Below are 15,041 nucleotides of genomic sequence, written 5' to 3' on the forward strand. Positions count from 1 at the left end.
AGCTTAACTTTCTTTCAAAATTGCTTTCACATAATTCCCTTGCTCAAAGGCCCACAATGCTTTCCTATATCCTATCACATTTAGATGTCTTATATCTGAATTCTTCTGGCTCGCTTTAAGGCCATAATCTGGCTACATTCTTCCCATCCAACTTTATTTTGTGCCTTCCCAACCAGAAGGTCCCCTTCACCTAGGATAACTGTGAAATTCCTTTACTGTTTCTTAGGACAAAGTTGAAGAAACAGGGAAAAGAAAAACAGACACTGAAATCCCTAACAGCAAAAGTTTATTTACAATTGAAGTTAAGGAATATTTTTAATGCATGCTGAGAAAACAGTAATACTCCAAACTTACAGGTTACTTACTGTCTGATAAGGAATACAAGATGATGCTGAGAAAGGCTTTGGCAAACACAACTATTGGAACCAGGTTGCCAGTACATTTAAACACTATTAGAACCTTGTTATCAGAAAACTTACATATCACCTACTTTTATGTAACACCAACTTCATGAACAATTCATCTTCTAACTCCTCAATGGCTATTTAAGTTAATAGCATTCAAGGTTTAACATTAAGACTAGGGAGTAGAGAAGAAATACAGAAGCAATAAGCATCACAACATTTCAGAGCCTACATATATGAATACAACATTAATTAGGAAACTTTTAATTTTTGTGTGAAACAACATTCATCAATGTTTAGCGCATGAGAAGACACTGCTTTGGTCCATCCACTCTTTCCAGCTTTTCAAAGTGTTTCCTGGCATTGCGGATGTTGATCAGAGTAGCTGCAGAAGCTGAGGGTGGGGGCGGAAACACCCAACAGAATTAAGTATGGGCAGCCTAAGGAATGTCTGACTAGTAAAACAAATAAACAAAAGAGAGCCAAATCCCTCAATGTATGTCAGAGAACATACAGGAATAGGAGGTCCCAAGTTATCAAGGTTTAATTTTTCTGAATAAGCAGAAGATTTATTCATATTCTAAACACAAAATTTCCAAAATAAATTTCCAAAATCTTTTGGTTTGGAGCTAACAACATAAAACCCATAAATTTATGTTATATTTTAATATTAACTTAAAGTAGCAAAAGCCAATGGATGAGAAATTAATTTAAACTCTGGGACCATCCTGAAAAATACTGCAAGAACCTTTATTTCAATGGTTGTGATAGTCATGGTTATTATGGTATGGAAGCATCAAACACCCCTTCATGCCCATAACAGAAATATGAGAATATGGTACATAGGAATATGCAATGACATATAAAATAGTTTGTCATTTAATAGTTTAAGAGCTTAGATTGACTAGTCTTTTAAAAATCTATACCAGATGCAGCATAAATCATGTATTTGGGTTCTCTTTTCTTTAAAATTCTTGGATTTAGTGACTTGCTTTTTGAAGTTCCCATGAAGAAAAACGTAATACACTAGAGGGTAAATTATTTTTAAGCTTTAAAATATAAGTGTATTAAATAAAAACTATTTACCACTAGTACTAAAATAGTTTTTTTTATTGTGGTAAAGTATACATAACACAAAGTTTATCATTTAAATTATTTTTAAGCATACAGTTCATTGGGATTAAGTGCCCTCACATTGTTGTGCAATCATCTCCACTATAAAACAGCTTTTAAGTATCTAATAAGGTACTACCTCTGGGACAATTGTTTAAAGAATATGTGGCTTTGAAGCTAGGTCAGCTAAGTTTAAACTTACGAATGGATGGATCAGACATCACAACCATCACATAAGTGTTGGATGTAAAGATGTCAATGAAAGCAGCGAAGTTAGAGTTCCTGACTTCCATACTCTGGAAAGAGGCAGCCAGCTTGCTATAGGAAAAAGAAGAAAAGTGGTTAAAGAATGAAATAATAACACTGTAACAAGCTCTTATCATTTATGTTAAACATCTTTTTTATAGCATTATACCTCAATTCACCACTTCATTAAGATTGTTAATCACTAACTCTATTTTTTCCAAGGAAACTCTTATACTGAATTTAACATGTTTTGAAAAGTAACTGGGACAAAAGTGGGCTAGGACTTGATTTTTAAAAATTTTTCAATTTCAATTTATTTTTTATGAGTCAGAGTCTCGCTCTGTCACCCAGGCTGGAGTGCAGTGGTGCCATCATGGCTCACTGCAGCCTTGAAATCCTGGCTCAAGTCTTAGGCTCCTGCCTAAGCCTCCCAAGTAGCTGCGACTACAGAGGTGCATGCCACCAAGTGCTCTGCCTAAAGCACTTGAAACTGACTGTGAAATGAAAATTGGCTTAGACCTAGATCCATGTTTAAAATCATTTTCAGAAGATTTCTTCAACATTTAATAAGCATCTTAAGTTGATATTTCCTTATCATTGAGATTAAAGCCTACATCTTTTCAGTGTTACATTTAAATTCAAGAAATGACCTTTTTTCTTTGAAAACAAACAAGGCAACTATATTTGCTTGTCATTGGCTATTTCTTCTTCAAAATGTTAGCATAAACATTCCAGAAAGTCTCAAAGTGTGCTAAGGCATAGAGAGTAAGCTTACTCCTGCTGTTCTGGAATCAAACTTTTATCAGAGTAAGGATTTTGATTATTAAATCTTTGCTAAATTATGGTGTTCAGCCATTCCTTTTTCCTAGATTCGCAATGCTATGATTCAAATTTTATTTAACAATGGCTGACACAACATGATTAAACATTTCTAGACTGTCTTTTCTGTACCATTTCTGAATCAGTACTTCACTATTTTAATTCAGTTAAATACTAAATACTTAAAGTAGTAGTTTTAGACTAAATTTTGGTATTCAGTAAGGCAAATGCTCCTTCCTTCTTCTTTTTCAAAACTCTCTTGGATATTGTGTTTCTTCCCAAATAGTATCAATCATCTCAAAAAGATATTCTGTTTGGATATTTTTCATATGCTTCTGTACCAGCTGAGTTTGCATTAAAGGACAAGGACCTGCACTTCAGTCAACTGGAGGCCCCTTAGAATTTAGCTTTCTCTTTGATTGAAGGAACTATTCTGAATATAGAAGTACAGTTAACTATAGTTACTTGAACTTCTAAAAAATGACAATAATTTTTTCAAGAGATAAACAGATCATTCATACAAGATCTCTTACCTGCAGCTCAGCTTGAACTGCTTAATAATGTTGCTTATTTTCTCAAATCTATGGGCATCACGCTGCTCTTTACACTGATAGTGAGAAATTACCTATGAAAAAGAATATTGTCCTTTGAATCCATGCAAAATAGTCATATCATCCTCTGCTACTCCTCAAAGCAGACATTTGTCAGTCCCTTGGTCACTGGTTTTTAGGGTAGAGTAGACTTGGCACCTGGCTTATTGTCTCTTTTCCTCTGTCCTGTATCTTACCAACATTCTGTGTGATTTCAACGTCCATTCAGATGGCCCATCTAGTACCGTTTGGTTATAATTTTATTAAATCATTTACGTATTGCCTATTTTGGTTCACTGCTATTTTTTCTAACTTTAATCACTAAATATTCATTTTATTTCAATATTTCACATGATAGTCTTCGATTTTTAAAAAGTACAAATCAAAAAGAAAAACATAAAAATTCCTAGCTTTTCTTGAGGTATACTTCACGTGTTTAATTTTTAAAAAGCCCAAGCTAACCAAATAGCTTTTGGAATTATATTTTAAAAGCTTAACTGGTTGATTCCAATCCCTGAGGACTATTTACAAATGAACTTATGCAGGATGGACATCCACACCAGCTGAAAATACTTTTTCTAACTTTTTCAGATTTTAATAAAACCACACAAGTATTACCTATAGGCTGAATATACAGATGCAGAGTGTCTAGTAGGAAGCAAAACTGAGTCACTCACCAGAAGAAAACTCACAGGGAAATTCCATGAGACAATGTGAAAATTTCAAAACATAATTTCTATACCAGTGGAAGAACAAATCCCCCTTGCTTGACTTCACCCCGCTCAGTGAAAATGTTCAGTCACATCTAAACTTGGTCTCAAGAGAAACAAAAACTACCTGTTACTATTAGTGAGGAACAGGGAGCTTATATTAGGTTAACCTCTACAACCATGTGTGGCAGACATAGTAGGGGAATACTGCTGAAGCAGGTTTCGGTCCTGCCACGTACATCAAGACAGAATAGCTTTCTTGCTCATGGTTACTCACACTAGCAGGAAAAACAGGCTCAGGGTAGCACAATTCCAAGCAAGTGACCTCTGTCAGTGGGCTGAGACAGAAAGATACTCTAATTAGGACTCCTTGCCCCATCTATACCAGCTAGAAGGATGGCTCCCAAATACTCTCGGGGTTACAAATAATATTTCCACAAAGGAAGAGGGGAAAATTGTACTTTAGATTCTCTGCCCTGTTGCTATAGTAGCAAAAGGAATCAATATTTAATAGTTTGCCAGCTAAATGCCAAGGCTTGCTAGGTGCTCAATGTTCCTGTGTCCCATTTTCATCTGCACAATAAATCTACGATCTAGATATTTGTAGAAGGAAAACAAGCCCCTAGAGATTAAGTATTGTTTCTAACATCACCAAGCATTGGCAGGGCCCAGAAACAAATTATTTACTGGGAAAGGCTCTTAGAGTTACATTTACCAAGGCTAATTAGCAATTACTTATGCAGTGTGTTGTGACATCTTAAATTAGTTTCTGTTATTGCTATTTTTAAAATGTATTTACAAATACAATACTGGTTTTTGCATCCCCCTTTCAGGGTTATACAAACAGTAGGCTGTAATATAGTTGCTAAGCTCAATTTACAAGAAAAATAGAAATACCAACATGCTTCTTTCCCTCTCCACTTCTTCATGTGAACTCCTAATTATGTCACTGAGATGACCATAACGTTTCTTCTACATTAAAAGTTTTCAATGAGTCTTTTAGAGAAAAGGATAGGATGTGAGTTTTCTCAAAAGGAAAATATGCCACATTTCATAATAAAAGTCCACAGGAAATAGGAATCCTTTAACATAAATGAACAGTTATTAGCATAAATAATCTGAACTCTCTTTTTTTTTTTTTTTTTTTTTTTTTTTGAGACAGAGTTTCACTCTTGTTGCCCAGGCTGGAGTGCAATGGCACGATCTCGGCTCACCACAACCTCCATCCTACCTCAGCCTCCTGAATAGCTGGGATTATAGGCATGTGCCACCACACCTGGCTAATTTTGTATTTTTTAGTAGAGATGGGGTTTCTCCATGTTGGTCAGGCTGGTCTCAAAATCCTGACCTCAGGTGATCCACCCACCTCGGCCTCCCAAAGTGATGGGATTACAGGTGTGAGCCACCGCACCCAGCCAATAATCTGAACTCACTAATAAGAAATACCTGCAAAAATCTAATTTCATTAACTTCTAAAGAGCTACACACCAAAGGGCTTCCTTCTTTCAGGTCACTTGCTGACAATACTATTTTATAAATAAGGCTGTACATGCTGAAGTTGACAAGAGGGAAAAAGGTTCTTCGTGAAAGTAGTGACATGCTGTTCTCTGTTGCTGAAAACAAAGAAGGTACAGTGTGAAGTACATCTGCAAAGCAGAAAGTTCTTACCAGAAAAGTAGCTCTCTCAAACAGAAGTACTTCATCAGCTTCGATAATTTCAGCAAAGTTCCTTAGGTTCATTTCCAGCTGCTGAACATTGGGAATCAGCTGATAAACTATGCTGGACCAAGCCTAACAGAACAGAAACACAGTGTACTATTATTAACAGCTAGTCAGTCCCAGACCTTTGAAATTAGTAAGTACACTATAACATGTGGACAGCAAAATATGATGATAATCCAGTCCCAAACAAATACTGACATTAAATATGATATAACACAAATGAAATGAGAAAATGAAGCTAGCATCTGATTTTTATCCTTGAGTTGAATTTTTTTTTAAGTTCAAACACTTTTGTAAAATGCTGGAGAAACTTATTTCCATTGATAATTGAAAGCAAACAAATATTTAATGCCATCATGTTGCCTTAGGAAAAAAGTTGAAAAATATGATCTACTCTGTTAAAAAGCTCCTAATCTAGTCACAAATATTTAAGCCCAACAGTGTAGATTTCTCTAAAGATCAGAACCTAATTATGCTATATTTAACATATACCTAAGAATCAATTTAATGAAAATAGCAGAGCCACATAGACAAATGGCCCCTCCCCTCAATAGAATAATATACCATTAAAAGATAAACTAGTGGCATTATCATTCCCAAAGGTTTGTTGTTATCTGCATAAGTTATTGATCCAATTGAATTCAAAATGGTCTACTGTGTTTTTGCCTAAAACTGACTTCATCCAGGAGTATGACTAATGTAAGCAGTTGAAATTAACCACACTCTCCCTCTATTCTTATAGGCTCTTTTATTTGTATTTTCATTATAATACTTCCTTCACTCTGACTCCAATTTGTCTGGTAAAGTGTACTTTGTTCTTCTCTCCCCTACAAGAGGGCAGGAACCTGGTCTTAGTCATTTGTGTATCCAACAGCATCAAGCAGGTATGTAATGAGTGCTTGTTGAATAAAACTTAATATAAAAATTTAAGTCAGCTCTATGCAACATTGATGTAAGAGATAGAAGTGCCATGTCTCTGTTCCAATTAGTTTTATTACTTAGGCATGAGGGTTCAGGTTCCAAGTTCCCAGGTCGGTGTTAATGTCACTGCTGAATTTACCTTGGAGAAGGCACCAAAGCTAACCACAGCAGAGACATTGTCACTCACAGCAGTGTTGTGATTAGCCAATTGTCTTTGGTCGTGTTATGTATTGCCATCCTTCACACCGCAGTTGGTTCTTATCAGTGCGTCATGTCCATCCTTATTCACGGTTACCTGTTCTATGGGAATAAGGCTTTGAGAGAAATTCGGCCCATATTAATCTAGAACAGTATTTCCTAGACAGGTATCTCAAAATGATCTGTTATTAGAGTGAGGCTAGGTCAACATAATATTGGGGAAAATGAATTAGTTAAGAAAAAAAAGCAATGGCTATTTTAAAGTCCAATGGTTTTTCTCCTTGCCACGTCAGGTTTCTGTGCTTCTGGTTGTAGATACTTGTCAGATGCCGTTGATACTGAGGCTCTAGCTACCAGTGACAGAGAAGGGTGCTTTCCTACCCAGAGTCAGACTTGTCAATGGATACCAGAAGCAGTCTGAAGGAAAGGGCTAACTATAGGAGGATCCAAAAGGACCTAGTCCTTCAAATAACCAGATCAGTAGGAGAAAGGGAGGAATCAGAATAAGGAGCCTATGTGCCAATAAGGTAATTTCAGCTTCATCCATAACAAAGCTATTGTTGTAACCTCCATAATAAGTGTAAGCAGTGTGGTATCCATTCCAGAAATGGGAACAGTACTTCTGGTTGAAAGAATGCTCATCTCCAATTTGGCATGAAAGTTGAAGCTATTATACCATATGCTAGGCATAACATGTCTGATTCTAAGATTCCTTCTCCAATCTCTTTCCTAAATATTGTCATTTTATTGCCATCCAAACTTAGGCAGACTAACTTATATCATGTAGAAGTACCTGAATACTAGATACAACTCCAATCAGCATTGAGACCACAACAGGTCAAAATGGATGATGGCCAGTAAGTGAAACCTTTGCTATCACAAAGACCAGTACCAAATTAATCATCACCAAACTGGCTAATTCAGTGTGACTCAGTAGCTATGTCGACCCAATCTAAAATCAAAACCCAAGTCTCTTAAGTTTGATATTCTTCAAACAATTTGTTGCAGATTATTTTTCTTTTTAGTACAACAAATCTAGATGGCTATGAAATAGTTTAAAATCTTTCAGTTTTGTTAACATCCTTCTAGGTTTTTTTTCATGCTCTTAAAATGAGGGAACTCAGGGAGACATACACACCTTATAGAGGGTTTCATCCCAGATAGATGTTCGGAAACAAGAACATTCCAATGGGCGAGACAAACGCCTCAAATCTTCTTCTCGCTCTTTAAAAATCTAAATTAAAAAGCCCAACATACTGATCAACATATAATAGTTCTCATATTTCAAGCTAAGATGTAGTTATTTTATCATATTTTAACCAGGAGCTTTTTGTTCCTTTCTAAGAGGAATTTTAAGTATGTCTATTTCACAAACTAGGATGGCAGAAATTGTTTCAGGTCAGGTCTAAAAGTGCAATAGCTAGAATTCTTCAGGCCTATCCTGCTTATGCTGAATACTCACTATGAGCACTATGTTTATAAATAAAGGTTATCATACAGAAGAGTCTTAATAAAATACATCGAACACTCCAAATCACCAAATCTGGGTCATTTTAAGATAGTTATACACATACCAAGAATATATAAATGAAAATATTTTAACCCTTGTATATATTTTTCTCACATATATACATATGGAAAAATATCTATATAAACATATATACACTGATATTTTCCCAGGAGTCAGTGGATTATTGTTAAATATGTACATACACACTGGGATGGCTAATTTTATGTGTCAAGTTAGCTAGGCCATGATACCCAGACATTTGGTTAAACACCAATATGTATGTTGTTGCAAAGGCAGTTTTTAGTTAAGATTAACATTTGAATCAGTAGACTCTCAGTAAAGTAGTTCATTCTGTATAATGTGGGTGGGCCTCATCTAATCAGATGAAGGCCTTAAGAGAAAAAGCCTGACATTTCCCCAAGAAAAAAGAATTTTGCTTCCAGATTGCTTTCTAACCTGAACCACAAAATTAACTCCACATTAACTCTTCCACGGGTCTCCAGTCTGTCAGCCTGCCCTGCAAATTTTGAACTTGCTAGTCTCTACAATTAGTTGAGAAAGTTTCTTAAAATCAATCTCAGTCTTTCTCAATCTCTCTCCCTAAACACACACACACACACACGTACACACATATGTATGTATATGTATATTCACATATTCTATTAATTCTGTTATTCTGGAGAACCCTAACACAGACTTTAGTACTGAGAGTGATTCTAGAGAATAATCTTAAGGATGAGTTTTCTAAATTGGTTCTGGGGTTGGTTCTCTAATCTGATTAGATTTAAAGGCCCTAATGACTCTCTTTCCAGTAGAAAACAGAGTACTGATAATCTATAGTGTGATGTGGCAGCAGAGATACACAAAATACCACCACTGGATATTCCTAAAAAAATAGTTTTAAGAGGCAAGGTTCCGGGTGACCACATACAAAATTTTGAACATTTTTGTCAAAATAACAAATATGAGATTGGCTGGCTAATCCTAAGTGTGCTGAACAAAGGAGAGAAAGGATGAGCTCAGAGATCTGAATTATCAGTGTTTAAGTACTTTGTAAATGACCAGAAAGTTTCTATGACTGCCCTGAAAAAAACCTCTTAACCCCTATAGCTGCAGAGCTGAGACTGATGAAAACCAAACTCAGAATCTCATCCTTTAAGTGGATGAATTACAATGCAAACTGAATTCACAACCTCACAGGGCATCTGCTAATAAAGTGAGGGCATTGACCAAGAAGAAGTAGGATTCTAAATTTTGGAATGGAGGTTATTTGGGAAGATCCTAATGAAGCTGGCAAAATTGAACCCTTAAATTCTCAGTCTTCTTTGCCAGTAGAAGCAGCCACTCATCCATATCTTAGATTAACTCTATTTGGCCTGAGAAAACTGCAATGGTCTCCTCTGAGGTATCTGCCATGCAAGACACTACTGATTCACCCCCACTACCCCTCTTTGCTTCTAGACCTATAACTAGTTCAAGTCTCAGCAGGCTCCTAAAGGTGAGGTGTGAAGTATGACCCATGAGGAATTATGCTATAGTCCAAAGAACTACATAATTTCTCCAATTTACAGACAAAAACCAAGGAAATATGTATGGGAATAGGTATTAAAGGTATGGGATAACAGTGGAAAAAATATAAAGTTGAATCAGGCTAAATTTACCGATAGGAGCTCATTAAGCAGAGGTTCCACACTTAATGTTGCAGCCCATGGGGTAAGAAAGAGCTTTAACAGTTTGTTTGGACGGTTGGATGAAACATAGACCAAAAGGTGGCCTAAACGACATGAAGTTAAAATGCCAGAACTGATTTGGTATACTCTAGAAGAAGAGATCCATAAAAAAAGAGACTTTAGGGACACTGTAATGTTCAAGTATTAACAGATTTATTTAAGGCCTACTCACCAAACCTGTGAGGTTCCAGAAGACACACCTTTCTTTTATCATGACTATGAAAAATAAAGTTGTAAGGGCAGCCCCAGCTTCTTTCCCCAGTTATGTGATCATTCTTCTCTGCAGGCTAGAACTTTCAGTGGGAACTGCTGCCACTGAATTGGGAAACCTAAATGCAATGGGAATAGTTGGATCCTAGAATGGCAGGAACCAAGTGGGGGCACTTAATCACCAAAGACAAGGTGAGCATAGTACCATAACTGAAGCAGAGTCAAAGCATTAATCAGAATAGTCTGACTCGTAGAGACCTATGGTGTTGGCTAGTTATCATGATGTTCCTAGAAGTGAAATGGATGGGAAGTCTACTAAATTTTTACTTGATCTGTATACGTGGAAGAATTTTAGGTCAAGTGATAAAAAATTTAATTTGAATTATTAAATTGGAGAGTCACAGCTTCTCAATCAATACCCAGACTTGTACCAGTTTACAAACCCAGACCCCTTGAATGAAGGGGAGCCTGGGTCCCTTTGAGGAAGGACACTGCCAAGTATTTATACTGTTAATCTTCCTCCCAGCCTCCTGCAAATGGACCTATGTGGCCTTTTACTAGGGTGATTGTGCGTTAGGGAAAAGGAAATAATCTACTACTGAGCATTAGCTCTGAATTGACCCTAATTCCAGGGAGACCTAAAATGTAACTGTGATCCAGCAGTCAAAGTAGGGCCTTATAAAGATTAAGTAATCAATGGAGTTTTAGCTCAGGTCTGTCTCATGTAGGCCCAGTGGGTCCTTGCAACCTTCTTGTGGGTTATTTTTCCTATTCCAGAGTACATAATTGAAGCAGACATGCTCAACGACTGGCAGAATCCCTCATTGGTCTCTGGACCTGTGTAGTGTAGGCTGTTGTGGTGGAAAAGCCAGGTGGAACCCATTAGAATGGCCTCTACCTAGGTAAATGGTAACCAAAAGCAATATTGCATATTCTTGGAAGGATTGCAGAGGTTAGTGCCACCATCAGACTTGAAAGATGCAGAGCTGGTGATTACCACCACATCCTCCTTCAAATCTCCTATTCAGCCTGTGTAGAAGAAAGATGACTCCTGGACAGTGGATTGTCATAAACTTAACTAGATGGTGACTACAATTGTAGCTGCTGTGCCAAATGTGGTTTCATGGCTTGAGCAAATTAACATATCCCCTGGTACCTGTATGCAGCTGGTTTTCTAACAAATGCTCTTTTCTCCATACCTGTCTTTATTAAGGTCCACCATAAGTACACTGTAAGTTGTTTGCTTTCAGCAGGCAAGGCCAGCAATACACTTCACTGTCCTGCTGCAGGGGTATATCAGCTCTCTAGTCCTATGTCATAATTTGCTTCACAAGAATCTTGACCACCTTCACAAGAATCTTGACCACCCTTTTATAAGATATTAGGCAGGTCCATTACATTGATGACATTATGCTGATGGGACCTAATGAGCAAGAAGCAACAACTACATTAGACTTACTGGTAAGATAGCTGCACGTCAGGGGATGGGAAATCTGACAAAAATTCAGGGGCCTTCTACCTCAGTGAAATTTTGAGGGGTGCAGTGGTATGGAGAGATATCCCTCCTAAGGTGAAGGATAAGTTGTTGCATCTGGCCCCTCCTACAACCCAGAAAGAGGCACGACATCTAGTAAGCCTCTTTGAATTTTGGAGGCAACACAGTCTTCAATTGGCTGTGTTATTCTGGCCCGTTTACCAAGTGACCCAAAAACCTGATAGTTTTGAGTAGGTCCCAGAACAGAAGGTTCAGGCTGCTATTCAAGCTGCTTTCCACTTGGGTCATATGATCCAGCACATCCAATGGTGCTTGAAGTGTCAATGGCAGATAGGGATGCCATTTGGAGTCACTGGCAAGCCCTCATACGTGAATTGCAGCACATGCCTTCAGCATATTGAAGCAAACCCCAGCTATTGTTCACAGATAACTATACCCCTTTTGGGAAACAGTTCTTAGTTTGCTAGTAGGTCTTAGTATAGACTGAGCACTTAATCATGGGCCACTAAGTTACCATGAGACCTGAGCTACTGATCATGAACTGGGTATTACTTGACCTACCAAGCCATAAAGTTGTGCATACACAGTAGGACTCCATCACTAAATCAAAGTGGTATATATGAGATCAGGCTCAAGTAGGCCTTGGATGAACAAGTAAGGAACATGGCCACAGTCCCCATTCCTGCTATACTACTATTTTATTTATGTTATTTATTTTTTTATTTTATTTTATTTTATTTTATTTTATTTTATTTATTTTTTGAGTCACTCTGTCACTCAAGCTGGAGTGCAGTGGCACAGTCTCGGCTCACTGCAACTTCCACCTCCCAGGTTCAAGCGATTCTTGTGCCTCAGCCTCCTGAGTAGCTCAGACTACAGGCGCATGGCACACACCACCACACCTGGCTAATTAGTGTATTTTTAGTAGAGATGGGGTTTTGCCATGTTGGCCAGGCTGGTCTCGAATTTCTGACCTCAAGTGGTTTGCCCACCTCGGCCTCCCAAAAAGCTGGGATTACAGGCATGAGCCACCATGCCCGGCCTATACTACCCTCTCTTTTCCAGCCTGCAACTATGGCCTTATGGGGAGTTCCCCACAATCAGCTGACAGAGAAAGAAAACTCAGGACTGGTTTACAGATAGTTCTGCATGATACACAGGTGCCATCTGGAAGTGGACAACTGCAATACTACAGGCCCTTTATGGGACAGCCCTAAAAGAAAGTGGTAAAGGGAAATCCTCCCAATGGGCAGAACTTTGACCACCTGGTTGTTCATTTTGCTAGGAAGAAGAAATGGCCATACATACAATTAGTTACCAATTCATGAGCTATGGCCACTGGTTTGCTGGATGGTCAGGGACTTAGAAGGAACATGACTGGAAAATTGGTGACAAAAAGGTCTGTGGAAGAGGTATATAAACAGATCTTTCTCAATGGGTGAAAAATGTGAAGATATTTGTGTCTCATATGAATGCCACCAAAGAATGACTTCAGCAGAAGAGAATTTTAATAACCAAGTAGATAGGATGACCTGTTCAGCCTCTTTCTCCAACCATGCAGGTAACTGCCCAATGAGCTCATGAATAAAGTGGCCATGGTGGCAGGGTTGTTATGTATGGTCTCAGCATCATGGACTTCCACTCACCGAGGCTGATCTGACTACAGCCACGACTGAGCGTTCAATCTGTTAGCAACAGAGACCAACACTGAGTCCCTGATATGGCACTATCTCCCAAGCTGATCACCTAAGTACCTGGTGGCAGGTTGATTACACTCATCTGCTCCCATCATGGAAGGGACATGATTACTGAATTACACATTCTGGATAGGGATTTGCCTTCCCTGCATGCATTTCTTCTGCCAAAACTACCATACATGGATTTACAGAATGCCTCATCCACCATCACAGTATTGTACGCAGCATTGCTTCTGATCAAGGAACTCACTTCACAGCAAATAAAGTGAGGCTATGGGCTTATCCTCATGAAATTCACTGGTCTTACCATGTTCCCCACCATCCTAAAGCAGCTGGCTTGACAGAATGGCAGAATGGCCTTTTTGTTTTGTTTTAATTAGAGATGCATCTCACTATGTTCCTAGGCTGGATTTCAACGAGGCTACGCAACCCTTTTGCCTTACCCTCCCCCAAGGAGATAGGACTACAAGCATGAGCCATCATACCTGGTTTGAATGGCCTTTTGAAGATGCACAGTGCCAACTATGTTGCAATACTTTGCAGAGCTAGGCAAGGTTCTCTAGGAGGCTGTATGTGCTCTGAATCAGCGTTCAGTAAATGGTGCTTTTTATTTCATAGTGAGGATTCATGGGGTGGAAACTGTGCCACCACTCACTCCAGTGACCCACTAGCAAAATTTTTGTTTCTTGCCCCTGTGACCTTATGCTCTGCTAAACTAGAGGTCTCGGTTCCAAAGGCAGAAATGTGTATACCAGGAGACATAGTGATTCCACTGAACTGGAAGTTAAGACTACCAACCAGCCACCTTGGGTCCCTGAAGCCTCTGAATCAACAGGCAAAGAAAGAAGTTACTATGCTGACTGGACTGACTGATCCTGACTACCATGGGGAAGCTGGATTGCTCCTCCACAACAGAGGTAAGGAAGAAGAGTATTTCTGGAATATAGGAGAGCTCTTAGGATGTCTCTTAGTAATACCATGTTCTGTAATTAAACTCAATAGAAAACGACAATGCCCAATTCAGGAAGGTCCACTAATGGTCTTTGGGTCACCCCACCAGAGAATACAACAAGCTGAGGTGATTGCTGTGGGCAAAGGTAATAAGGAACTGAATAAGGCAGTTATAAATACCAGCTAAAAATCACATGACCAGATATACAAATGAGAATTGCAATTGTCAAGAGTACTTCATCTTGATTTTGTTATGAACATGTATCTATGTATATAAAGTAAATGTCTATTTTTTCCCTTTTAATCCCTTATCATGAACATATCATATGATATATAATATTTAAGTATTGTTAACTTTATATTATAATGTAAAAGAAGAGGAAACATTAGTCAATAACTTTGCATCCTCTTCTGGGAAAATGATTAGTGCATTTTTGGTTATATGCAGGATTACTGTATCATGTTAAGTGGAAGTATGACCTTGTTATTGTTTTTATTTGAAGATTAAGTATGGTTTCATAGATGTGTATGAGTGCCAAGTTGACAAGGGGTGTGACTGTAATATTTAGTTTTACGTGTTAACTTGGCTAGGCCACAGTATCCAGACATTTAGTCAAACAGCAGTCTAGATATCACTGTGAAGGTATTTTTCAGATGAGAGTAACATTGAAATCAGGAGACTTTGGGTAAAGATTACAACCTATAACGTAAGTGGGCCTTATTTA

The 15,041-nt window shown here is 38.0% G+C and overlaps 1 protein-coding gene across 4 annotated transcripts in view; it reads right to left on the reverse strand.

Annotated features, from left to right (window-relative positions):
- Window positions 1–269: 269 nt before the first annotated feature.
- Window positions 270–15,041, reverse strand: part of RRAGB (Ras related GTP binding B) — a 38,462-nt gene continuing 23,690 nt past the window's right edge. For all 4 annotated transcript variants that reach the window (XM_025373502.1, XM_025373505.1, XM_025373504.1 and 1 more), the window contains 5 exons: window positions 7,862–7,957; window positions 5,551–5,673; window positions 3,116–3,207; window positions 1,720–1,835; window positions 270–798 (listed from right to left, as the gene is read on the reverse strand). In XM_025373502.1, coding sequence (XP_025229287.1) covers window positions 701–798; window positions 1,720–1,835; window positions 3,116–3,207; window positions 5,551–5,673; window positions 7,862–7,957 — 525 coding nt within the window. In that variant the 3' untranslated portion in view covers window positions 270–700. The remainder of the gene's footprint in view (window positions 799–1,719; window positions 1,836–3,115; window positions 3,208–5,550; window positions 5,674–7,861; window positions 7,958–15,041) is intronic.

This window comes from Theropithecus gelada, chromosome X (genome assembly GCF_003255815.1).
Source record: "Theropithecus gelada isolate Dixy chromosome X, Tgel_1.0, whole genome shotgun sequence".
NCBI classification, from domain to species: domain Eukaryota; kingdom Metazoa; phylum Chordata; class Mammalia; order Primates; family Cercopithecidae; genus Theropithecus; species Theropithecus gelada.